Source organism: Odocoileus virginianus, chromosome X (assembly GCF_023699985.2).
Source record: "Odocoileus virginianus isolate 20LAN1187 ecotype Illinois chromosome X, Ovbor_1.2, whole genome shotgun sequence".
In the NCBI taxonomy this organism is placed as follows: Eukaryota; Metazoa; Chordata; class Mammalia; order Artiodactyla; family Cervidae; genus Odocoileus; species Odocoileus virginianus.
Window position 1 is genome coordinate 21,600,625 of NC_069708.1, and position 26,499 is coordinate 21,627,123.

A 26,499-nucleotide genomic window follows, 5' to 3' on the forward strand; every position below is an offset into this window, starting at 1 on the left:
AGTCCAAATGTCTGTTCTGTATATCTGTGTCTCTTTTTCTGTTTTGCATATAGGGTTATCATCACCATCTTTCTAAATTCCATATATATATGTTAGTATGCTTTAATGTTCTTTATCTTTCTGGCTTACTTCACTCTGTATAATGGGCTCCAGTTTCATCCATAGGCAAAACACTCTCTGACATAAATCACAGCAGGATCCTCTATGACCCACCTCCCAGAATATTGGAAATAAAACCAAAAATAAGCAAATGGGACCTAATGAAACTTAAAAGCTTTTGCACAACAAAGGAAACTATAAGCAAGGTGAAAAGACAGCCCTCAGAATGAGAGAAAATAATAGCAAATGAAGCAACAGACAAAGGATTAATCTCAAAAATATACAAGCAACTCCTGCAGCTCAATTCCAGAAAAATAAATGACCCAATCAAAAAATTGGCCAATAATTACTTTAAATGTAAATGGATTAACTGCTCCAACTGAAAGACGCAGACTGCTTGAATGGATACAAAAACAAGACCCATATATATGCTGTCTACAAGAAACCCACTTCACACCTCAAGACACATATACACTGAAAGTGAGAGGATGGAAAAATATATTCTCTGCAAATGGGAAGCAAAAGAAAGCTGGAGTATCAATACTCATATCAGACAAAATTGACCTTAAAATATAGAAGATTACAAGAGATAAGGAAGGATACTGCATAATGATCAAGGAATCAATCTAAGAAGACATAACAATTGTAAATATCTATGCACCCAACACAGGAGCACCTCAATACAGAAGACAAACAGTAACAGACATAAAGGGAGAAATTGACAGTAACACAATAATAGTATGAGACTTTAACACCCCACTCACACCAATGGACAGATCATCAAAACAGAAAATTTATAAGGAAACACAAGTCGTAAATGATACACTGGATGAGACGGAACTCATTGGTATCTTCAGGACATTCCTTCCAAATGCAGAAGAATACACCTTCTTCTCAAGCACACATGGAAGATTCTCCAGGATAGACCATATCTTGGGTCACAAATCAAACCTCAGTAAATTTAAGAAAATTGAAATCACATCAAGCCTCTTCTCTGACCACAATGCTAGGAGACTAGATATCAGCTACAAGAAAAAAAAAAAACTGTAAGAGACACAAACACATTAAACAACACGTCTATAAATAACCAACAGGTTACTAAAGAAATCAAAAGGGAAATAAAGAAATTCCTAGAAACAAATGACAATGAAAACACAACAACTCAAAACCTATGGGATGCAGCAAAAGCAGTTCTAAGAGGGAAGTTTATAGCAATACAATCCTACCTCAAGAAACAAGAAAAAAATCAAATACACAACCTAACTTTACACCTAAGCAACTGGGAAAAGTGGAAAAAAATAAAAACCAAAATTAGTAGAAGAACAGAAACCATAAAGGTCAGAGCAGAAATAAATGAAAAAGAAAGAAACAATAGTAAACATTGACAAAATGAAAAGCTGGTTCTTTGAGAAGATTAACAAAAGGGACAAACCTTTGGCCAGACTCATCAAGGAAAAAAAGAGAGAAGAATCAAATCAACAAAATTAGAAATGAAAAAGGAAAGGTTGCAACAGACAATGCAGAAATACAAAGGATAATAAGAGACTGTTGTAAAGAACTAATGGCAATAAAATGGATAACCTGGAAGAAATGGACAGACTGAATTTTCCAAGTTCCATCTTCCAAAAGGTCCATCTTCCAAGACTGAATCAGGAAGAAATGTAAATTATAAACAACCAAATTACAAGCAGTGAAATTGAAGCTGTGATCAAAATCTCCCCAAAATCAAAAGCCCAGGACCAGATGGCTTCATGGGAGAATTCTATCAAACATTCAGAACAGGACTAATGCCTATCTTAAAATGCTTTCAAAACATTGCAGAAGAAAGAAGGGTGCACTCCCAAACTCATTCTACGAGGCCACCATCATCCTGATATAAAAACCAGACAAAGACACCACAGAAAAAAAGAAAGCTACAGGCCAATATCACTGATAAACATAGACATCAACAAAATTTTAGGAAATACAATTCAGCAACATATCAAAAAGTTTGTACACCATGATCAAGCTGTGTTTATTCCAGGGATGCAAGGATTCGTCAATATATGCAAAGTCAATCAATATGATACACCATATTAAGAAATTGAAAGGTAAAAACCATATGATGATCTCAATAGTTGTAGAAAAATCCTTTGACAAAATTCAACACCCATTTATGATTAAAACTCTTCAAAAAATGGGCATAGGAGGTGGTCCTAAGATGGGGGAGGAATAGGATGGGGATACCACTTTCTCCCCCACAAATTCATTGAAAGAACATGTGAACGCTGAGCAAATTCCACAAAACAACTTCTGAATGCTGGCAGAGGACATCAGGCATCCAGAAAGGAAGCTCAGTGTCTTCAAAAGGAGGTCGCCGTTATCTCCTTCCTCACCCTTCTCTTCTATACCCAACTCTGTGAATCTCTTTGTGGGTTCTGGGCTATGGAGAACACTTAAGAAACTGATTACTGGCTGGATCTGTCTCTCTCCTTTTGATTCTCCCTTTTCTCCTCCTGGTCACCTCTGTCTCCTTCCTCCCTCTTCTCTTCTCTGTATAACTCCATGAACCTCTTAGGGGTCCAGACTGTGGAGAGCACATAGGGAGTTGATTACTGGCTAGTTTGTTCTCTCCCCTTTTGATTCCCCCTCTTATCCTGGTCACCTTTATCTCGCTGCTCCCTCTTCTCTTCTCCATGTAACTCTGTGAACCTCTCCGGGTGTCCCTCACTGTGGAGAAGCTTTCCATCACTAACCTAGATGTTTTATCATTGGTGCTATATAGATGGAGAAGTCTTGAGGCTATTGTAAGAACAAGATTGAAAACCAGAGGCAGGAGGCTTAAGTCCAAAACCTGAGAACACCAAAGAACTCCTGACTCCAGGGAACATTAATCGATAAGAGCTCATCAAAAGCCTCCATACCCACGCTGAAACTAAGCCCCACCCAAGAGCCAACAAGTTCCAGAGCAAGATATACCATGCAAATTCTCCAGCAACACAGGAATATAGCCCTGACCTTCAATGTACAGGCTGCCCAAAGTCACACCAAACCCACTGACATCTCAAAACTCACTACTGGACACTCCATTGCACTCCAGAGAGAAGAAATCCAGCTCCACCCACCAGAATACCGACACAAGCTTCCCTAACCAGGAAACCTTGACAAGCCACCCGTCCAACCCCACCCACAGTGAGGAACCTCTACAACAAAGAGAAATCACAAACTGCCAGAATACGGAAAGGCCACCCCCAAAGACAACAATATAAACAAGATGAAAAGGCATAGAAATATTCAGCAGGTAAAGGAAAAGGATAAATGCCCACCAAACCAAACAAAAGAGGAAGAGATAGGGAATCCATCTGATAAGGAATTCCGAATAATGATAGTGAAAATGTCAAAAATCTTGAAAGCAAAATGGAGTTACAGTTAAATAGCCTGGAGACAAGGATTGAGAAGATGCAAGAAATGTTTAACAAGGACCTAAAAGAAGTAAAAGAGTCAATATATAATGAATAATGCAATAAATGAGATCAAAAACACTCTGGAGGGAACCAAGAGTAGAATAGTGGAGGCAGAAGATTGGATAACTGAGGTGAAAGATAGAGCTGGAGAAATAAATGAAACAGAGAGGAAAAGAGAAAACAGAATTAAAAGAAATGAGGACAACCTCAGAGACTTCTGGGACAATGTTAAATGCCCCAACGTTCGGATTATAGGAGTCCCAGAAGAAGAAGACAAAAAGAAAGACCATGAGAAAATACTTGAGGAGATAATAGTCGAAAACTTCCCTAAAATGGGGAAGGAAATAGTCACCCAAGCCCAAGAAAACCAAAAGTCCCAAACAGGATAAACCCAAGGTGAAACACCCCAAAACACATATTAATCAAATTAACAAAGATCAAACATGAAGAACAAATATTAAGAGCAGCAAGGGGAAAACAACAAGGGGATTCCCATAAGGATAACAGCTGATCTTTCAATAGAAACTCTTCAGGCCAGAAGGGAATGGCAGGACATACTTAAAGTGATGAAAGAAGAAAACCTACAACCTAGATTACTGTACCCAGCAAGGATCTCACTCAGATATGAAGAAGAAATCAGAAGCTTTATAGACAAGCAAAAGCTGAGAGATTTCAGCACCACCAAACCAGCTCTCCAACAAATGCTAAAGGATCTTCTCTAGACAGGAAACACAGAAAGAGGGTATAAACTCAAACCCAAAACAACAAAGTAAATGGCAACGGGATTATGCTTATTAATAATTACCTTAAATGTAAATGGGTTCAATGCCTCAACCAAAAGATAAAGATTGGCTGAATGTATACAAAAACAAGACCCCTATATACGTTGTCTACAAGAGACCCACATCAAAACAAGGGACACATACAGACTGAATGTGAAGGGCTGGAAAAAGACACTCCACACAAATAGACACCAAAAGAAAGCAAGAGTAGCAATACTCGTATCAGATAAAATAGATTACAAAATAAAGGCTGTGAAAAGATATAAAGAATACTACTTAATGATCAAAGGATCAATCCAAGAAGAAGATATAACAATTACAAATACATATGTACCAAACATAGGAGCACCACAATATGTAAGGCAAATGCTAACGAGTATGAAAGGGGAAATTAACAATAACACAGTAATAGTGGGAGACTTGAATACCCCACTCACACCTAAACAGAAAATTAACAAGGAAACACAAACTTCAAATGATACAATAGACCGGTTAGACCTAATTGATATCTATAGGACATTTCACCCAAAAACAATCAACTTCACCTTTTTCTCAAGTGGACAAGGAACGTTCTCCAGGATAGATCACATCCTGGGCCATAAATCTAGCCTTGGTAAATTCAAACATACTGGAATCATTCCAAGCATCTTTTTTGACCACAATGCAGTAAGATTAGATGTCAATTACAGGAGAAAAACTATTGGAAATTCCAACATATGGAGGCTGAACTACACGTTGCTGAATAACCAGCAAATCACAGAAGAAATCAAAAGAGAAATCAAAATATGCATAGAAATGAATGAAAATGAAAACACAACAACTGAAAACCTATGGGACACTGTAAAAGCAGTGCTAAGGGGAAGGGTCATAGCAATAGAGGCTTACCTCAAGAAACAAGAAAAAAGTCTAATAAATAACTTAACTGTGGTGTTGGAGAAGACTCTTTAGAGTCCCTTGGACTGCAAGGAGATCCAACCAGTCCATCCTAAAGGAGATCAGTCCTGGGTGTTCATTGGAAGGGCTGATGCTGAAGCTGAAAATCCAATACTTCGGCCACCGAATGCAAAGAGTTGGCTAATTGGAAAAAACCCTAATGCTGGGAGGGATTGGGGGCAGGAGGAGAAGGGGACAACAGAGGATGAGATGGCTGGATGGCATCACTGACTCGATGGACATGAGTTTGAGTAATCTCCGGGAGTTGGTGATGGTCAGGGAGGCCTGGTGTGCTGTGATTCATGAGGTTGCAAAGAGTCAGACACGCCTGAGCGACTGAACTGAACTGAGCACCTAAAGCAACTAGAAAAGGAAGAAACGAAGATCTGCAGGGTTAATAGATGGAAATAAATCTGAAAAATTAGGGCAGAAATAAATGCAAAGGAAACAAAAGAGACCATAGCAAAAATCAACAAAGCTAGAAGCTGGTTCTTTGAGAAGATAAATAAAATTGACAAACCATTAACCAGATTCATCAAGAAACAAAGGGAGAAGAATCAAATCAACAAAATTAGAAATGAAAATGGAGAAATCACAACAGACAACACAGAAATACAAAGGATCATAAGAGATTACTATCAGTAACTATATGCCAATAAAATGGACAACTGGGAAGAAAAGGACAAATTCTTAGAAGAGTATAACTTTCCAAAATTGAACCAGGAAGAAATAGAAAATCTTAACAGAACCATCACAAGCATGGAAATCGAAAGTGTAATCAGAATCTTCCAGCAAACAAAAGCCGAGGACCAGATAGCTTCAGAGCTGAATTCTACCAAAATTTTAGAGAAGCGCTAACACCTATTCTACTCAAACTGTTCCAGAAAATCGCGGAGGGAAGTAAACTTCCAAACTCATTCTATGAGGCCACCATCACCCTGATACGAAAACCTGACAAAGATGCCACAAACAAAGAAAACTACAGGCCAATATCACTGATGGGCATAGATGCAAAAATCCTTAACAAATTTCTAGCAAACAGAATCCAACAACATATTTAAAAGATCATACACCATGATCAAGTGACTTTATCTTAGGGATGCAAGAATTCTTAAATATCCACAAATCAATGTAATACACTACATTAACAAATTGAAATATAAAAATAATGTGATTGTCTCAATAGATGCAGAGAAAGCCTTTGACAAAATTCAACATCCATTTATGACAAAGAAAAAATCCTCCAGAAACCAGGAATAGAAGGAACATACCTCAACATAATAAAAGCTATATATGACAAACCCACAGCAAACATTATCCTCAATGGTGAAAAATTGAAAGCATTTCCCCTAAAGTCAGGAACATGACAAGGGTGCCCACACTCACCACTACTATTCAACATAGTTTTGGAAGTGTTGGCCACAGCAATCAGAGCAGAAAAGGAAATAAATGGAATCCAGATTCAAAAGGAAGAAGTAAACCTCTCCCTGTTTGCAGATGATATGATGTTCTACATAGAAAACCCTAAAGACTCACCAGAAAATCACTAGAGCTAATCAATGAATATAGTAAAGTTGCAGGATATAAAATTAACACACAGAAATCCCTTGTGTTCCTATACACTAACAATGAGAAAACAAAGAGAAATTAAGGAAACAATTCCATTCACCATTGCAATGAAAAGAATTAAATACTTAAGAATATATCTACCTATAGAAACAAAAGACCTATATATAGAAAACTATGAAACACTGATGAACGAAATCAAAGATGACACAAATATGGAAAAATATACCATTTTCATGGATTGGGAGAGTCAATATAGTGAAAATGAATATACTACCCAAGATAATCTATAGATTCGATGCAATCCCTATCAAGCTACCAACAGTATTTTTCACAGAACTAGAACAAAAAATTTCACAATTTTATGGAAATACAAAAAACCTCGAATAGTCAAAGCAATCTTGAGAAAGAAGAATGGAACTAGAGGAATCAACATGCCTGACTTCAGGCTCCACTACAAAACTATAGTCATCAAGGACACTATGGTACTGGGACAAAAACAGAAATATAGGCCAGTGGAACAATATAGAAAGCCTGGAAATAAACCCATGCACCTATGGATACCTTATATTTGACAAAAGTGGCAAGAATATACAATGGGACAAAGACAGCCTCTTCAATAAATGGTGCTGGGAAAACTGGACAGCTACATGTAAAAAAAAAAAAAAGAAATTAGAATGCTCCCTAACACCACATACAAACATAAACTCAAAATGGATTAAAGACCTAAATGTGAGACCAGAAACTATTAGAGGAAAACATAGGCAGAACACTCCATGACATAAATCAAAGCAAGATCGCCTATGACCCACCTCCTAGAGTAATGGGAATACAAACAAAAGTAAACAAGTGGGACCTGATTAAATGTACAAGCTTTTGCACATCAAAGGAAATTCTAAGGAATGTGTAAAGAAAACTCTCAGAATGGGAAGAAAATTATAGCAAATGAAACTGACAAAGGATTAATTTCCAAAGTATACAAGCAGCTCATACAACTCAATACCAGAAAAGCAAACAACCCAATCAAAAAGTGGGAAAAATTCCTAGACAGACATTTCTCCAAAGAAGACATACAGATGGCTAACAAACACATGAAAAGATGCTCAGCATTGCTCATTATTAGAGAAATGCAAATCAAAACCACAATGAGATATCACCTCACACCATTGAGAATGGCCATCATTAAAAAGTCTACAAACAATAAATGCTGGAAAGGGTGTGGAGAAAAGGGAATGCTCTTGTGCTCTTGGTGGGAATGCAAACTAATACCCTCACTATGGAAGATGGTACAGAGATTCCTTAAAAATCTAGGAATAAGACCACCATATGACCCAGCAATCCCACTCCTAGGCATATATACTGAGGAAACCAAAATTAAAAATGACACATGCACGTCATTGTTCATTTCACCACTTTTTACAATAGCTAGAACATGGAAGAAACCTAAATGTCCATGGACAGATGAATGGATAAAGAAGTTGTGGTACATACACACGGTGGAATATTCAGTTCAGTTCAGTTCAGTCGCTCAGTCGTGTCCGACTCTCTGCAACCCCATGAAGCGCAGCACACCAGGCCTCCCTTTCCATCACCAAGTCCTGGAGTCCACCAAACCCATGTCCATCGAGTTGATGATGCCATCCAACCATCTCATTCTCTGTTGTCCCCTTCTCCTCCTGCCCTCAATCTTTCCCAGCATCAGGGTCTTTTCCAATGACTCAGCTCTTTGCCTCAGGTGGCCAAAGTATTGCAGTTTCAGCTTCAGCATCAGTCCTTCCAATGAACACCCAAGACTGATCTCCTTTAGGATGGACTGGTTGGATCTCCTTGCAGTCCAAGGGACTCTCAAGAGTCTTCTCCAACACCACAGTTCAAAAGCATCAATTCTTTGGTGCTCAGCTTTCTTTATAGTCCAACTCTCACATCCATACATGAGCACTGGAAAAACCATAGCTTTGACCAGACGGACCTTTGTCAGCAAAGTAATGTCTCTGCTTCTTAATATGCTGTCTAGGTTGGTCATTGCTTTCCTTCCAAGGAGTAAGCATCTTTTAATTTCATTGCTGCAATCACCATCTGCAGTGATTTTGGAGCCCAGAAAAACAAAGTCAGCCAGTGTTTCCACTGTTTCCCCATCTATCTGCCATGAAGTGATGGGACTGGATGCCATGATCTTCATTTTCTGAATGTTGAACTTGAAGCCAACTTTTTCACTCTCCTCTTTCACTTCCATCAAGACGCTCTTTAGTTCTTCACTTTCTGCCATAAGGGTGGTATCATCTGCATATGTGAGTTTATTGATATTTATCCCGACAATCTTGATTCCAGCTTGTGCTTCCTCCAGCCCAGTGTTTCTCATGTTGTACTCTGCATATAAGTTAAATAAGCAGGGTAACAATATCCAGCCATAATGTACTAGATTTCCTATTTGAAACCAGTCTGTTGTTCCATGTCCAGGTCTAACTGTTGCTTCCTGATCTGCATACAGGTTTCTCAAGAGGCAGGTCAGGTGGTCTGGTATGCCCATCTCTTTGAGAATTTTCCACAGTTTATTGTGATCCACACAGTCAAAGGCTTTGGCTAGTCAATAAAGCAGAAATAGATGTTTTTCTGGAACTCTCTTGTTTTTTTGATGATCCAGTCCACTTTGGCAATTTGATCTCTGGTTCCTCTGCCTTTTCTAAAACCAGCTTGAACATCTGGAAGTTCAGGGTTCACCTATTGCTGAAGCCTGGCTTGGAGAATTTTAAGCATTACTTTACTAGCATAGGAGATGAGAGCAATTCTGTGGTAGTTTGAGCATTCTTTGGCATTGACTTTCTTTGGGATGGGAATGAAAACTGACCTTTTCCAGTCCTGTGGCCACTGACGAGTTTTCCATATTAGCTGGCATATTGAGTGCAGCATCAACTTTCACAGCGTCATCTTTCAGGATTTGAAATATCTCAACTGGAATTCCATCACATCCACTAGCTTTGTTCGTAGTGAAGCTTCTCAAGGCCCACTTGATTTCACATTCCAGAATGTCTGGCTGTAGGAGAGTGATCACACCATCGTGATTATCTGGGTCATGAAGATCTCTTTTGTATAGTTCTTCTGTGTATTCTTGCCACCTCTTCTTAATATCTCCTGCTTCTGTTAGGTCTCTACCATTTCTGCCCTTTATTGAGCCCATCTTTGCATGAAATGTTCCCTTGGAATGGAAAGGTTGTTGTTGATTGAAAAGACACCAGGATTCTTGGCATCCAGAGAAGAATTCAATCTGGGACCAGAGACGAGGCTTGATCGCTCAGAGCTTTTGTGTAACAAAGTTTAATTAAAGTATAAAGAAGATAGAGAACGCTTCTGACATAGGCATCAGAAGGGTGCAGAGAGTGTACCCCGCTGCTAGTCTTCAGCTGGATGTTATATAGTCACTGGCAGTCTGTTAATGAGAGAAAGGAATGTCTTAAAACTCAGAATGGCACCAGGCCCCCCCATCCATAAGATGTATTTTGGGATACTCTTGGCACCAGATGATTCATCCCAGGCCATAAAACAATTGGCTTGAATCTAGTAGAAGGGCAGATTACCATACAAATAGTTTCATTTACATAGATTAGGGGAGCAATATCTGAGTATAACATAATGGTTTGTCAAGTAGGTTCTGAGCCATTAGGTGGAACCGACTTGAAGACAGAGCCTGGAGTGAATGCATAATACATTGACATAATTTAAGACAAACATTTCCATAAGAAACATGCATTGGTTAACTCAAGGTTTGAGAATAGTTAACTTCAAGTGAAACCAGGTGTCATTATGGCAACATAGTATTTTAAGAGAAACCTCCTTTTAAAATTTGTATAGAGAAGGGAAAAATATTGCTACTTTGTTTCCTCCTGCCGCTTGGGAGAGATAAAAATGTCTGACACATGCACCCTATTTCCTCCCTTTGGAGACCCCTGGCCTTCCTGCCTGTTACCCTCTCAGTATCTCTAATTTTCTTGAAGAGATCTCTAGTCTTTCCCATTCTTTTGTTTTCCTCTATTTCTTTGCCCTGATCGCTGAGGAAGGCTTTCTTATCTCTCCTTGCTATTCTTTGGAACTCCGCATTCAAATGGATATATCTTTCCTTTTCTCCTTTGCTTTTTACTTCCCATCTTTTCACAGCTATTTGTAAGGTCTCCTCAGACAGCCATTTTGCTTTTTTTGCATTTCTTTTTCTTGGGGATCGTCTTCATTCTTGTCTCCTGTACAATGTCATGAACCTGTATCCAGAGTTCATCAGGCACTCTGTCTGTCAGATCTAGTCCCTTAAATCTATTTCTCACTTCCACTGTAGAGTCATAAGGGATTTGATTTAGGTCATACCTGAATGGTCTAGTGGTTTTCTCCACTTTCTTCAATTTCAGTCTGAATTTGGCAATAAGGAGTTAATGATCCAAGCCACAGTCAGCTCCCGGTCTTGTTTTTGCTGACTGTAGAGAGCTTCTCCTTCTTTGGCTGCAAAGAATATAATCAATCTGATCTCGGTGTTGACCATCTGGTGATGTCCATGTGTGGAATATTATTCAGCCATAAAAAGGAATGACTTTGAGTCAGTTCTAATGAGGTGGATGAAACTAGAACCTATTATACAGAGTGAAGTGAGTCGGAAAGAGAAAGATAAATATCATATTCTAATGCATATACATGGAATCTATAAAAATGGTACTGAAGAGCTTTCTTACAGGGCAGCAATGGAGAAACAGACATAGAAAATAGACTTGCGGACTTGGTAAGACAGGAGGAGAGGGTGAGATGTATGGAAAGAGTAACTTGGAAACTTACATTACCATATGTAAAATAGATAGCCAATGGGAATTTGCTGTATGGCTAAGACACTCAAACCAGGCTCTGTATGAACCTAGGGGGTGGAATGGGATAGAGATGGGAGGGAAGTTCAAAAGAGAGGGGATATGTGTATACCTAGGGCTGATTCAGGTTGAGATTTGACAGAAAACAACAAAACTCTGTAAAGCAATTATCCTTCAATAAAAAAATTAATGAAAAAATAATGTGAAAAAGAAATTCCTATTTATTTACAGCTATGATGACCAATGCACTGTTAATTAAGAAGCAGCAATATCATTGCATTATGGTAGCCTCATGTAATCAATATGATTGCTTCATGGTAGTTTAGCCTATACACTAATGAATGAACTTTTAGAAACTTTTTGTGGCATACAGTATTACAGTCATAGTCTTAATACATTTTTGGAAGAATTTTTACTTAAAAAAAACACCTCTGATAACAGACTCATATGCAGTTTCTCCATTTACAAGAGAGTGAGCGAATCATACTGTACAATACTGTAATTCTTTGATAGCAAACTTGTGAAACAGTAAGAAAACTAATGCACTAATAATTTTATATTGATTATTGCTCATCTTATGCCTATTTGAGGATAGGCTATCCACTGCACTACATCTTGCCCACAATATTCTATATCATGCATACTTAGGAGATGAGAATGACACAAAAACATCTCCGTATGTTTCTTGTCATACAGGTATTAGATTTTCACACGAAGACACTCAGAACACATACACATCAGATGTGTTTGATAAGTATAGGGCATGATGATTCTTTGCTAAAGTGAGTGTAGATCATCATGAACGTTTTCATGCTTGTCTTTCTGTTGAGTAGGTTGGAGAGGTGGAGGAAAAGGAGGAGTTGGTCTCTCTGTCTCCAGGGCAGCAGAGGTGAAGGAAGTGGAAGGGAAGACAGAAGAAGCAGGCACACATGGTATAACTTTATGGAAACACATCATGATCTCTGAGTTCTTTTGCTTTTTCATTTTTTCAAAAATGTTTCTATACTGTACCAACACTTCTTCCACCATTTGCTTTAGTTTCACTTCCTGTATCATAGAAGATTCCCTGTTATAAGAGAAGTCAAAAGTAGTCTAGAGGAGTCAGAACACTTCTGCAGATTGTCTAATGTCAGTTTGTTTTCTGACTCTGCTTCTTCTACATCTTCTTCCTACTCTTTGTCAGGAACTGGTTGGAAAACTCTCATCTCTATCAAGCAGTCTTCTGTGAATTCCTCTGGTGTGGTGTCTATTAGCACTTGAATTTCTCTAAGATCTGTATCTTGAAACCTTTATCACCTGCCTTTGTGCGTGTGTGTGTGTGGCATCCACAATCTCTTTCTTGATTTCCTTGATGGGCTCTGTCATAAATCCTGTGAAGTCATACACAACATATGGAGACTTTGCTCCCACAGAAGTTTATTGTTTCGGGCTTGGTGATTTTCATGGCTTTTTCTAAAACAACAATGGCATCTTCAATAATGTAATCCTTTCAGACTTTAACGATGTCTTCTCTATTGGAGTTCTCTTCCATAGTGTTGACAATCCTTTCCATAGAGGACTGTGTGTAATGAGCCTTAAAAATCTTTATGACCATCTGATCTAGAGGCTGACCTAGAGATATACTGTTTGGGGGCACTTGAATCACTTTATCACCTTCAGTGTTGAACAGCTGGAGTTCTGGGTGGCCAGAGGATATTGTCCAAGGTCAAAACAACTTTAAAAGGCAGTCCCTTACCAGCCAAATATTTCCTGACCTCAGGGACAAAGCATCAATGGAACCAATCCAGGAAAAGAGTTCTGGTTCTTCAGGAGTTCTTGTTGTACAATCAAAAGACCGGCCACTGGTGTTTATCTTTTCCCTTCAAGGCTTGCCTTGTGGCTCAGATGGCTAAGAATTTGTCTGCAATGCCTGAGACCCATGGTTGATCCCTGGGTCGGGAAGATCCCCTGGAGAAAGAAATGGCAACCCACTCCAGTATTCTTGCCTAATAAACCCCAAGGACAGAGGAACCTGGAGGGCTACAATTCATAGGGTCGCCAAGAGTCAGACACAACTGAGTGACTAACACTCGGGGTTCAAGAGTTAGCATCTTTATAGATAAGGGCAGTCCAGATCATAAACTCGACTGCATTTGAAGAAAACAGTAGAGTTAGCTTATCCATCTCTGCCTTGAATTCTGGTGCTTGCTTCTCTTCCTTACTAATAAATGTCTTTTTTTTTTTCACATATTTCTGTCAGAATAGGGCATGTTTAACTGTATTAAAAACCTGTTCAGGCAGCTATCCCTATCCCCAGTGATTTTTCTACATGGTATCTGGAACTCATCTGCTGCCCCCTGGTGGGTACAAGCTGCTTCTCCTCTTCTCTTGACATTTTAAAAGCCAAACAAACCTCTTTCTTAAAAATTATCAGACCTTTCTTTGCTGACATTACATTCTCCAGCTTTAGATTCTTCACCTTCCTTTTGCTTCAGGTTGTTGTAGAAAGACTTTACTTTTCCTTGAATCATATAGAGAGACTTTTGGTATGCCTTTCTCAGAGAAATCCTTCATCGACATTAGAGCTGCATTTTCAAAATTTGATACAGTGTTTCACAAAACGTGCAAGGTTTTCAGGCCTGTTGGTATAGCTGCAATGACAGCTTCACCAATTTCTTTTTTTTAAAGCAATATTCAGAGCTCCAAACCTGAGTTGCTGGAGCAGGCTCCGGGCTGCCGCGCGGCCGAGTGTGCTTTATGGACCATGTGCTGCTATGTATGCCTGAAGTACTTGAAATGCAAATTTGGAGAGACTTTGCCATCTAAATGCTTGGCTGGATTAAACGCCTAATTAGGATGATTTTTCAACAGGTTGGAAGCATGCAATCGGCTTTCAGGTATAGCACTGAAAACAGATGGATAGTTTTTCTCTTTAAGGAAAGAGCATATACTTGGGGCGAAGTTTCAAGGTTCTTTGGTCTGGGAAGCCATATGGGTCATCTCGGAGTATTGTAAGGAAAATTGGTACCAATTTATCTCTGATCCAGTGTCCAAGAGTTCAGTTTCAGCTGACCAGCCCAACGACAGAATGGAGCTCCAGCCCCCCGGGAGAGGATGCAGTGGTGTCTTTTGCTGATGTGGGATGGGTAGCTGAAGAAGAAGGAGAGTGTTCAACAAGACAAAGGATAGAGGTCCCTCGGTCAAGGCCAACCCTTCAGGATGATCTTCCTTTCCTTGAGAAGCCCCACAGCAGGCAGCCGTCCTTACCCACCCTGTCTCCAGAAGAGCCTCCGGTGCAGACCTCGACACTGGCCAGTGAGGAAGCACTGCAGAAGATCTGTGCCCTTGAAAGTGAGCTTGCTGCCCTCAGAGCTCAGATTGCCAAGATCGTGACCCTCCAGGAACAGCAGAACCTCAGTGCAGGTGACTTGGAATCCACCAGGCCCGCCGCCACAGCACCACCCTCAGTCCCGCCAGCGCCCCCGCTGCCGCCCCCGCCGCCTCCCCTCCCACCCCCGGGGCTCCTGCAGAGCACTTCTGCTATTGATCTGATAAAAGAACGGAGAGCGAAAAACGCCTCTGCTGGGAGGACCCCGGTCAAGAGCAGTCCAAAGAAAACCGACCTGCCCAACATGCTGGAGATCCTGAAAGACATGAACAGCGTGAAACTGCGCTCAGTAAAAAGGTCAGAACAAGACACGAAGCCCAAGCCGGCAGATGCTGCTGACCCCGCTGCCCTCATAGCGGAGGCGCTGAAAAGGAAGTTTGCTTATCGGTATCGAAGCGATAGTCAAGGTGAAGCTGAAAAAGGAATCCCAAAGTCTGAATCAGAGGCCACCTCCGAGAGAGTGTTGTTTGGTCCACACATGTTGAAGTCTACTGGAAAAATGAAGGCTTTAATTGAAAATGCTTCAACTTCCTAATAGACAAAGAGCTGAGAAAGACTATCTGAAGTTCAGCTGTTGGTTTATTAGGGCTGTTCGGCTAGTAGATATCAACACTGTTTGGTAAATACCTGAATTTAGTACTTATTAGTGGTCTCCTTTTAGGTCTCATTAGAGGATAATGCTATAACAAAAGCACTCTAAGTTTGTTTGCTTTTAAGAGAAGATCAGTTCTGAAGTTTTCCATAGCATATGTACATTCCAGCATGTTTTTAATGTGTAGCCAAGATGTTTAGGTTTCCAGTCTGGAAAACAATTACGTAGATTTCAGAACAAAGGAAGGACACTTGGTAGATGTGGTTTTTAATTAACACTAATTTATCTGTACACATATTTTATATGCATGTATTTGGATATACAACAGGACATAAGATTTAGCAATGGCAGTGACAAGGCTGCTGGTAATCATTCCTACCCAGTGATGGAGCAGCTGGTATATCCAAATTGTTGAAGTGAAATGTTCGAGTTTGGAATTTCTTCTTGCCTTGAACAGAACTTTTAGATTGTCTCTCACGTTTTCTTGGAGATGGGGTTTGATTAGGAACCAGATAATGTTCGCTGCTGAAATTCCGTAATACTTTCCTTTAAAGGGAAGTCAAGGATTATGAAAACTGTTTTCCACCTCAGTGCCATCCAGTTCTGAGGAAGAATGTAGTTTTCAATAGTGAGCAATCAAACTATTGAATTAAATCTGTTTTAAAGTAAAAACTAGAATGTACCATCTTTTTCTTTCAGTTTAATAAAATGGCATATCATAAAGATGACTTCTTGCTAAGTTAACACTTCTGGAAATGTCAGCATTAATGGAGTTAAAAATTTTTTCAAATACTGGTCAAAATAATAGCTTTATAATGAAACACTGAATAGGTGGCAGAATTTCCTGTAAGCTGCTTATCATCCGTCATGCTGCTGAGCTCCAGCGTGTACAGCATAACCCGTAGGTGCTGTCAGGAGGTGGAGAACCACCTTTCTCATCCAGGACTTCTAAGGAAGTTGTCATTTCTAAATGCTTCATGTATCTTCTGTACTTCTGTTAAACTCAGCTTATAGTTATCCAGAATCTCCTACTATGATAGTAGGACTCATTATTTAAATATAGTGGGAAAAAAGTTCCACTTCCCAGGGTGATTAGGAGATATGAAGACGATACATTCACTTTTAAGTTACTGAAACTATGTGCAATGTTCTAAATGATAGCAGCTAATACTAGTTGAGGTAATTTTCATGGTTTGGCTGTTTAGCTTAAATTTGAACTGTGGCTTAATTTTACACATGTTGTTGACATACATTGTTTCTAATTGTTTTCTATGGTTTAAAAATTCTGCCTTTAAAATAAATTCAGGAAATTCACCTGATATACTTAAAAAAAAAAAAGCAATATTCATTATGATGGATTCATTTGTCTTGAAATGGTGGGAAACCACAACTGCAGACCTCAGCTCAGTTCAGTTGCTCAGTCATCTCCGACTCTTTGCAACCCCATGAACGGCAGCACACCAAGCCTCCCTGTCCATCAACCTATAGCATATATCAAACAATTCAACTTTTTGTTGTAATGCAGTGGCTTTTCTCTGCTTCTTGGGAGCACTTCCAGCATCACTAGTGGTTTGGTTTGGTTCATGGTATTATTCAAGGTTTACAATATTGCACTAAGCATGATGAAAAATACATGAAAACCATGGGAGATGGCTTATTACTTCAACACACAATTTTTTGGAAAAACAAACTGCTCACACAGAGATGATTAATATCACATGGTGTTTTAAGTGGATACCTGCATGTCTTGAGCTCATTGCAATTGCAAAAGGAGCTGGCTATGAAATGATTACAGTAATAGGTATGGACTACAGTTAAATTTATGCAGTTATAATGTCCTACTGACTTTTTCCATTGCTTACATTTCTCTTGACTGTTAACAGAGCTGTGTACTGTACATGTGTGCTTGAAGTTTTGATAAATTTTAACTTTTTATAATAGATTTGTGTATATTTTATGGTAGTAAATGCCTAAAAGAGAACGTTATCTACATGTATTTTATAAATTCAGGATGTACCTAACATTTTCTTAATTTTTTTGATATTTCTAGGTTACATGATTCATCTGCGAATTTTTCAAATAAATTGTTACAAATCCCAAGAATTTTTTCAGTAGATTTTTTGAAAAAAGTATATGCATTATTGGACCCATACAGCTCAAAACCATCTTGCTCAGGGGCCAAGTGTATGTTGAATTAACTTAACAGGGCGACTTTAAATTCCTTTTCACTTATCCATACCTCAACCCTATCAGCTGAATCTGGGTGCTCTTTCATCCCTTGAGATCAGATAGAATGGTCTAGGTGCATGTATCCAACAGATCCTTGAAAGTCCAAGTCTCTCACTTCTCCAAAGTTCTCCAGAATACTCAGAGGGGGGTGTATGGCCTTTGGTCACTCTTGGGAACAGGGAGCCCCTGTTCCACCCCAATAATTGCTTCAAAATGGCCAATTTCAGAATACAAGGGAAGGGAGGGACAACGTATAGAGTGAGAGTGCCACTCTATGCCAGAAGGCAAGTCTTTACCTTTATGTTTAGTTTTGAACAATGCAACAGCTGCTTGGGCCTCAACCAAAAGATCTCATGTTTTCAGTATGCCCAGAGCTCTGTATCAGATGGCAAGGTCCTTGTGACTGATGCCATCTCTTTCAGATTTGAGGATGCCTTGATTCTGCAGCCATGGCCATATTGCTTTCTAGCTGTGCCCATTGGCTAGCTCAGGTATTACTAGTGCCGTTGTTCCTATTGTTCAGTCACTAATTCATATCCAACTCTTTGTGATCCCATGGACTGCAGCATGCCAGGCTCCTCTGTCCTTTACTATCTCCCAGAGTTTGCTCAAATTCATGTTCATTGAGTCGGTGGTGCTATCTATTCATCTCGTACTCTGCTGCCCCCTTCTCCTTTTTTCTTCAGTCTTTCCCAGCATCAGGGTCTTTTCCAATGAGTCAGCTCTTCGCATCAGGTTGCCAAAGTATTGGAGCTTTAGGTTCAGCATCAGTCCTTCCAATGAGTATTTAGGGTTGATTTGTTTAAACATTGACTAGTTTGATTTCCTTGCAGTCCAAGGGACTCTCAATATGGTGTATGATCCCTGAAGGGAACACTAGAGCAGTAGCAACTTTTAAAGATGTTCACTTTAATTCAGGGCATGTGCTACCCACTTTCTTTACAGTGGGGGAAGAAAAAGGTTTTCTTGACTTCTTAGGGTCCCTGGCTGAATTGGAAACTTAAACTGACAGAGACAGATTAAGAGAAGAAAAACATACACATTAGTTTGTAAGTTTTACATGGTGTGGGAGCCTTGTTAAGGGAATGAAGACCTGAAGCAACACTTAGACCTGAGGAGTTCTATGCTGGGTTAGGTGAAGACTGGATGGTTGTGGAGGAATATGATAAGTCAGAGAGTATGACATAAGTTTAGTAGCTGGGAGAGACAGCACAAACTGTGTCTAAGGGTCCCTTTGTTTTCTGAGATAAGGATGCTCTTTTAGTCTGCGTGTAGCCAGGGAACCACTCACCTGGGGGTTCAGTGACCTGCTTCAGGGAAGAAGAGCAGGGGGGAAGGTCGGAGTGACCTCACTGCTTCCGCTGTTTTCTCAAAGTCTTTCAGCTTAGAGTATTCTATACACCACGGTGCCATGTTTGGGGGTAGCACATCCTGAAGCCCATCTATACCTCTATATCTTAAGTTTTCGCTCACTTAAAAGGTAAAGGCTAGGGAAAATTTTCAGGTCAGTGGGGCTGATCTCAAGAATTTATCTAGAATTTTGGGGGTCAATTTCTCTCTTGGCAGTAGGTCGTCTTCATCAGCATTATAGATCCAGTATGGAGCAGTAGAGCCCGGATGCCAGTCATTGCCTCATCTGTGGTTTCCTACAGAAGTTTGTCTTGGTGAAATCTCCCCAGGAAGCTCAACTGTAGCAGGCAGGATCTACTGCAGAAACCTCTGAGTCCTTTGGCTGTGGTTTCTCAATGAATCTGAGGTAGGCATGGTAGACTGTAGATGGACTGAGCCGTAAAACATTTCAGCTTCTTTTGCAACAAGCTTCACATTCCCTCCTGCTCCTTGCTCAACCAACCAGCCAAAGCTGTCACCATGTGCCTGGCTTCCGCCCATACTGGTCATGAGTTTCTCTCCTTTTTCCCTCAGTATAGATGCTCACCTCTGAAACTATTGTCTGAAGAAGTGTTGCGAGCCACATCTGCCCTCCCCCAAATCTTAATACAGACTCCCCTCATTTTACTTGTGCTTTGCTTTATTGTGCTTTACAGATATCACGAGTTTTTTCTTTTTTGCAATTGTTTTCCATTATAGTTTATTACAAGATATTGAATATAGTTCCCTGTGCTATATAGTAGGTGCATGTTGTTTGTCTATTTTATATATGATAAGCTTTTTTTTTCAATTTTTATATTTATTTTAATTCGTTGATTGCTTTACAATATTGGTTTGATTTCTGTCATACATCAACATATATTAACCATAGGTATACATATGCCCCCTCCCTCTTGAGTCTCCCTCCCACCTTCCACCTATTCCCACCCCTCTAGGTTATTACAGAGCCCCAGTTTGAGTTCCCTGAGTCATACAGCAAATTCCCATTGGCTATCTATTTGCATGTGTTACTGTATATGCATCCATGCTACGCTCTCCATTTATCTCACCCTTTCCCTCTTCTCCCCCACCAAACTTTTTTTTAATTTATTTATTTCAGTTGGAGGCTAATTACTTTACAATATTGTAGTGTTTTTTGCTATACATTGATATGAATCAGCCATGAGTTTACATGTGTTCCCCATCCTGAGCCTCCCTCCCACCTCCCTCCCCATCCCATCCTTCTGGGTCATCCCAGTGCACCAGCCCTGAGCACCTGTCTCATGCATCCAACCTGGAATGGCAATCTGTTTCACATATGATAATGTACATGTTTCGATGCTATTCTCTCAGATCATCCCACCCTCACCTTCTCCCAGAGAGTCCAAAAGACTGTTCTGTACATCTGTGTCTCTTTTTCTGTCTCGCATATAAGGTTATCATTACCATCTTTCTAAATTCCATATATATGTGTTAGTATACTGTATTGGTGTTTTTCTTTCTGGCTTACTTCACTCTGTATAATAGGCTCCAGTTTCATCCACCTCATTAGAACTGATTCAACTGTATTCTTTTTAATGGCTGAGTAATATCCATGGTGTATATGTACCACAACTTTCTTATCCATTCCTCTGTTGATGGACATCTAGGTTGCTTCCATGTCCTGGCTATTACAAACAGTGCTGCAATGAACATTGGGGTACACATGTCTTTTATATATGCTAATGTACATCTGTTAATTCCATACTCTCAATTAACACCTCCTACTTTTGTAACCATTAAGCTTGTTTTCTGTGTCTATGAATCTGCTTCTATACTATGGGTTTTTTTTTTTTAAACAAACTGACAGTTCGTGTGCAACCGGACATTCAGCATGTCTGTTGGCACCATTTTTCCAATAGTATTTGCTCACTGTCTGTCTCTGTGACTCATTACAGTGATTTTTGCAATATTTCCAACTTTTTCATTATTATTGTACTTGTTATGATGATCTATGATCAGTGATCTTTGATGTTTCTACTAATCCATGACTCTAGATTGGCAAACTTAGATGATAAATGTATGTGTTCCAACTGCCTTGCTTCCTGTCCCACTCCCTCTCCTCAGGCCTCTCTTTCCCTGAGACATAATAATATTGAAAATTAGGCCAGTTGATAAACTTACAATTTAACTCTCTAAGTGTTAAAGTGAAAGGAAGAGTCTCTCACTTCAAATCAAAATCTAGAAATGATTACACTTAGTGAGGAAGGTGCATCAGAATTTGAGGCAGGCTGAAAGCTAGGCCTCTTATACCAGTTACTGAAGTTGTGAATGCAAAGGGAAAGTTCTTGAAGGAAATTAAAAGTGATGCTCCAGTGAACACATAAATGATAAGAAAGAGAAACAGCCTTACTGCTGATATGCAGAAGGTTTTCATGCTTTGTATAGAAGATCAAACCAGCCACAACATGCTCTTAAGCCAAAGCTTAATTCAGAGCAAGGCCGTAACTCTTCTGTTTTGTGAAGCCTGAGAGAGTTGAATGAGGCTGCAAAGGAAAAGTCTGAATCCAGCAGAGGTTGGACCATGAGGGTTAATGAAAGCTGTCTCCAGACCATAAAAGTGCAAGTTGAAGTAGCAAGTACTAATGTAGAAGCTGCAGCAACTTATCCAGAAGATCTAGTTAAAATAATAAAAGTGGCTATACCAAACAACAAATTTCCACTGTAGTGAAACAGCTTTATAGCAGAAGAAGATGTCATCTAGGACTTTCATAGTTAGAGAGAATTCAATGCCTGACTTGAAAGTTTCTAAAGACTAGTTGGCTCTCTTTGAGGGGCTAATGCAGCTGGTAACTTTAAGAAAGAAGCCAATGCTCATTGAGCATTCTGGAAATCCTAGGGCTCTTAAGAATTAGGCTAAATCTATTCTACCTGTCCTTTGTAAGTGGGCTTCACTGGTGGCTCAGAGAGTAAAGAATCTGACTACAGTGAAGGAGACCTGGTTTCGAAGCCTGGGTAGCGAAGATCTCCTGGAGAAGGGAATGGCAACCCACTCCAGTCTTCTTGCCTGGGAGAATCCCATGGACAGAAGAGCCTGGTGGGCTACAGTCCCTGGGGTCACAGAGTCGGACACGACTGACAGACTTACATTTTCACTTTCACTCTACCTATCCTCTGTCAGTGGAACAACAAAGCCTGGATGACAGCACATCTGTTTACTGTATGGTTTGCTGAATATTTTAAGCCTGTTCTTCAGACATATTGCTCAGAAAGATAAAAAGATTACTTTTGAAATATTACTGCTCACTGGCAATGGACCAGTCACCCAAAAGCTCTAATGGAGATGTACAATGAGATAAATGTTGTTCTCATGCCTGCTAACACGCCATTCATCCTACAACTCATGGATCAAGGAGTATTTCAGCTTAAGTCTTATTATTTAAGAAATACTTCTCATAATGCTTTAGCTGCCATAGGTAGTGACTCCTCAAATAGATCTGGGCAAAGGCAATTGAAAACATTCTGAAAAGGTTTCACCATTCTAGATGCCATTAAGAACATTCATGATTCATGGGAGGATGTCAAAATATTGACATTAACAGGAGTTTGGAAGAAGTGGGTTCAACTCTCCTGGATGATATTGAGGATTTCAGGACTTCACTGAAGGAAGTAACTGCAGATAGTAGAAATAGCAAGAGAATTAGAATTTGAAGTAGAGCCTGAAGATGACTTAAGTGCTGCTATCTCATTGTAAGCTTGAATAGATGAGCAGCTGCTTCTTATGTGTGAGCAAAAAAAAATAGTTTTTTGAAATAGACTGTACTACAGGTGAAGATGCTATGAAGATTGCTGTATATGACCTAAGCTTAGTGGATAAAACAGGGTTTGAGAGGACTGACTCACATTTTGATAAAAGTTCTACTGTGGGTAAAATGCTATATCAAACAGCATCAGATGCTGCAGAGAAGTTGTTCATGAAAGGAAGGGTCACTGAGGCAAACTTCATTTGTGTCTCATTTTAAGAAATGACACAGTCACCCCAACCCTCAGCAACCACCATCTTAGTCACCAGTACCCATCAAAATCAAGGCAAGACTCTTCATCAGCAAGATGATTACGACTCACCAAAGACTCAGATGATGGTTAGCATCTTTGAGGCCTAAGTGCTGTTCTGTGCTCAGTCATGTTTGACTCTTTGGAACACCATGAACTGAAGCCCTCAAGGCTCCTCTGTACAAGGAATTTTCCAGGCAAGAATACTGGAATGTGTTGCTATTTCCTACTAAAGGGGATCTTCCTGACCCAGGGATCGACCCAACGTCTCTTGCATCTCCTCTGCTGGCAGGCAGATTCTTTACCACTGTGCCACCTGGGAAGCCCTTTAGGAATAAAGTATTTCTTAATTAATTAACTTGCATTGCTTTTTAAGATACAATGCTGTTGAACACTTAAAGACTACAATATGATATAAAAGTAACTTTTATGTGCACTGGGAAACCAAAAATTTGTGTCTCACTTTTTTGTGATACTCACTTTATTGCGGTGGTCTGGAATACCCACAATATCTCTGAGGTGTGCCTGTACATAAGAGGCATAATGAGGAAATTTCACAAGGCCTGCACAAAAAGAGGCTTGAGAGTGTGTACAATAAGTTACACTTGAGACTGACCACAGTTTGTTCAGGATATCCCCCACCTAGAAGAATTCAGACCAACCGTACGTAACACTATTGAGGCAGCTGTCTTTAAACCTATTTCATGGTACTTCGTATGCAATAACTTCTCCCGTTCCTCCTCACTGACTGGCAGTAAAGTGGAGGACCATTTATTGACCATACAATTTGATCAACATTTCCACTACTGATTCCAGAGACTTCTCTCAAATCTCCTTAATTTGCCTCTGTCCGTTTTCTATCATTCCTGTAACAAACTGCCATAAACTCTGTGGCTTAAAACAACAGAAAGTTTTAATCTTGTAGTTCTGAAATCTTAAATGACTCCCACTGGGCTAAAGTCAAGATGTTGGCAGATATGGGTTCATTTTTTAAATTTCATTAATTTTGCCTGTGTTGGGTCTTCGGTGGTGCGTGCACTTTTCTCTAGTAGCAGCGAGTGGGGGCGACCCTGTTTCTGTGTGTGGACTTATTGTGGAGGCGTCTTTTGCTATAGAGCACAGGCTCGAGGTGTGTGGGCTTCTCGAGTTGCAGCAGTACTTGTGGGCTCAGTACTTGTGGTTCCCAGGCTCTAGAGCGTGGGCTCAGTAGTTGTGCGACATGGCCTTAGTTGATCCGTGGCATGTGGGATCTTCCCAGATCAGGGATCGAACCTTGTCTCCTGCATTGGCAAGCAGATTCTTTACCACTGAGCCACCAGGGAAACCCAGATGGGTTCTTTTCTGAAGGCTCAACAATCAAGAATCAATTGCTTTGCTCTTTCTAGCTTTTAGAGGTCACACATATTCCTTGATATGGTTCACGTCATCCTTAATACCAACAACAGCAGGCTGGATATTCTCATATTACATTACTCTAGCCCTCTTGTCTACCTCACTCCTACCCTTTTAAGGACTGTTTTCATTGGCCCCACCCAGAAAGGCTAAAATAGTATCCTTGTTTTAAGGTCAGTTGATTAGCAACCTTAATACCATCTGCAGCCTTAATTCCCCCTTTGCCATGTAGTATAACATATCCACATGTTCCAGAGACTAGGATGTGGACATCTCCGGGGCAGGGACGTCCAAGAGTCCCTTATATTTCCTTTTCCAGAAAGCCACATATCTGTGCACAGCACATCCTAATCACCAAAACTTTCAAGAACTGTGAAAGGTCTGAGATTCTGTCCTACATGTAAGCTGACAAGTTAGCTGGCCACGGTGTTATGGCTGCTGATAGAAAACACAAGACTCCTGGGACAGAGTTCAATGACTTGAACAGTCATAGCATTAGTGGTAGCCAGAGTATGAACATTTTCACCAGTTCCCCAAGCTTCAGTTCCCACAGGGTAATGCAGAAGATCAGATGATACCTGCATGTGCATCAGGTTCCATCACAGGAGAAGCACCCCTAGCTTATGGACATCGATCGAGTCTTTCATAAAGGGTAGTAAGCCTCCCTGAATCTTGCCTTGAGGAAGAAATGTCTTGGGCATCATTTCTAGTATAACCTGCCCTTTGCTCTAGAGAGGGTGACTCTATCTTCTAAGGCTGTTCACTATATAAATATCTTTGAAAATATAGTTTGGAAAAAAGGCAATCTTGGGTCTGCTCGAAAGATATACAGGAATTGAGATTTGTGGAGAATTCTCTCGCAATAAACTCTGAAGTCCCTTTTAATCTGGAACTGATCTAATGGGCTCTACCCCGGTTACATTTTTGTTGAAGCAACTGGGCCATTTGCCCTGAACTATGTTCCACCTTTTGGAATTTTCTAATTGTATTCTTGTGGTGTTATTTCATAGTTTCCATGTTCCTATGTTAATTTGAACTGATAATTTTAGAGGCTTGATCAAAACAGATTCAATTTTTAGGCAAACGTACTTCAGAAGTGGTATTGAATGCTTGTTAATTCATCCCTCCAGATGGTACATAATGCCTGCTTATCTCTCTTGGTGTGTTGAAGTGTTGTCAACCCAATCCACAGATTTTAAATCTATGGATTTGAATTCTATTTCCTTAAATCCATTTCCTTCTCCAGGGGATATTCCCGACCCAGGGATCTAAGCAGGGTGTCCTGCATTGTGGGCAGATTCTTTATCATCTGAACCATCAGGGAAGCCCCACATATTTTGGATATTAACCACTTATCAGACATACAATTTGCAAATAATTTTTCCCATTCAGTATGCTGCCTTGTCATTTTGTGGAAGGTTTCATTTGCTATGCATAAACTTTTTAGTTTGGTATATTCCCACTCGTTTATTTTTGTTTTTGTTGCCTTTGATTTTGGTGTCAAATCCAAGAATTTATCTCCACGCGTTATGTCAAGGAGCTTACCGCCTATGATTTCATCAGAACTTGTATGGTTTCGGGTCTTATGACCAAGTCTTCAATCCATTTTGAGTTAATTTTGATGTGTGGTATAAGAGAGTGTTCCAGTTTCATTCTATTGCATGTGGCTGTCCAGTTTTCCCGAACCATTAATTGAAGAGATTGTCCTTCCCTTTTCATTTTCTTGGCTCCTTTGGTATAAATCAAAATCAATGTGTGGGTTTATTTCTGGATTTTCTCATCTCTCCCATTGATCTGTATGTCTGTTTTCATACCACAATCAAGTTCATCAGCACACTCATCACCTCGCAGAGTTACTTTG

At 39.9% G+C, this 26,499-nt stretch overlaps 1 protein-coding gene and 1 pseudogene across 1 annotated transcript; one reads left to right on the forward strand and one right to left on the reverse strand.

Annotated features, from left to right (window-relative positions):
* The window catches only part of LOC110148472 (endogenous retrovirus group PABLB member 1 Env polyprotein-like), a 58,080-nt pseudogene that overhangs the window by 19,760 nt on the left and 11,821 nt on the right, over positions 1 to 26,499 (reverse strand).
* Positions 14,342 to 16,931, forward strand: MTFR1 (mitochondrial fission regulator 1). Its single transcript, XM_070462087.1, has 2 exons — positions 14,342 to 14,526; positions 14,607 to 16,931. The coding sequence occupies exons 1-2, from the start codon at positions 14,464 to 14,466 to the stop codon at positions 15,558 to 15,560; spliced, it is 1,017 nt and encodes a 338-aa protein (XP_070318188.1). The 5' UTR covers positions 14,342 to 14,463; the 3' UTR covers positions 15,561 to 16,931.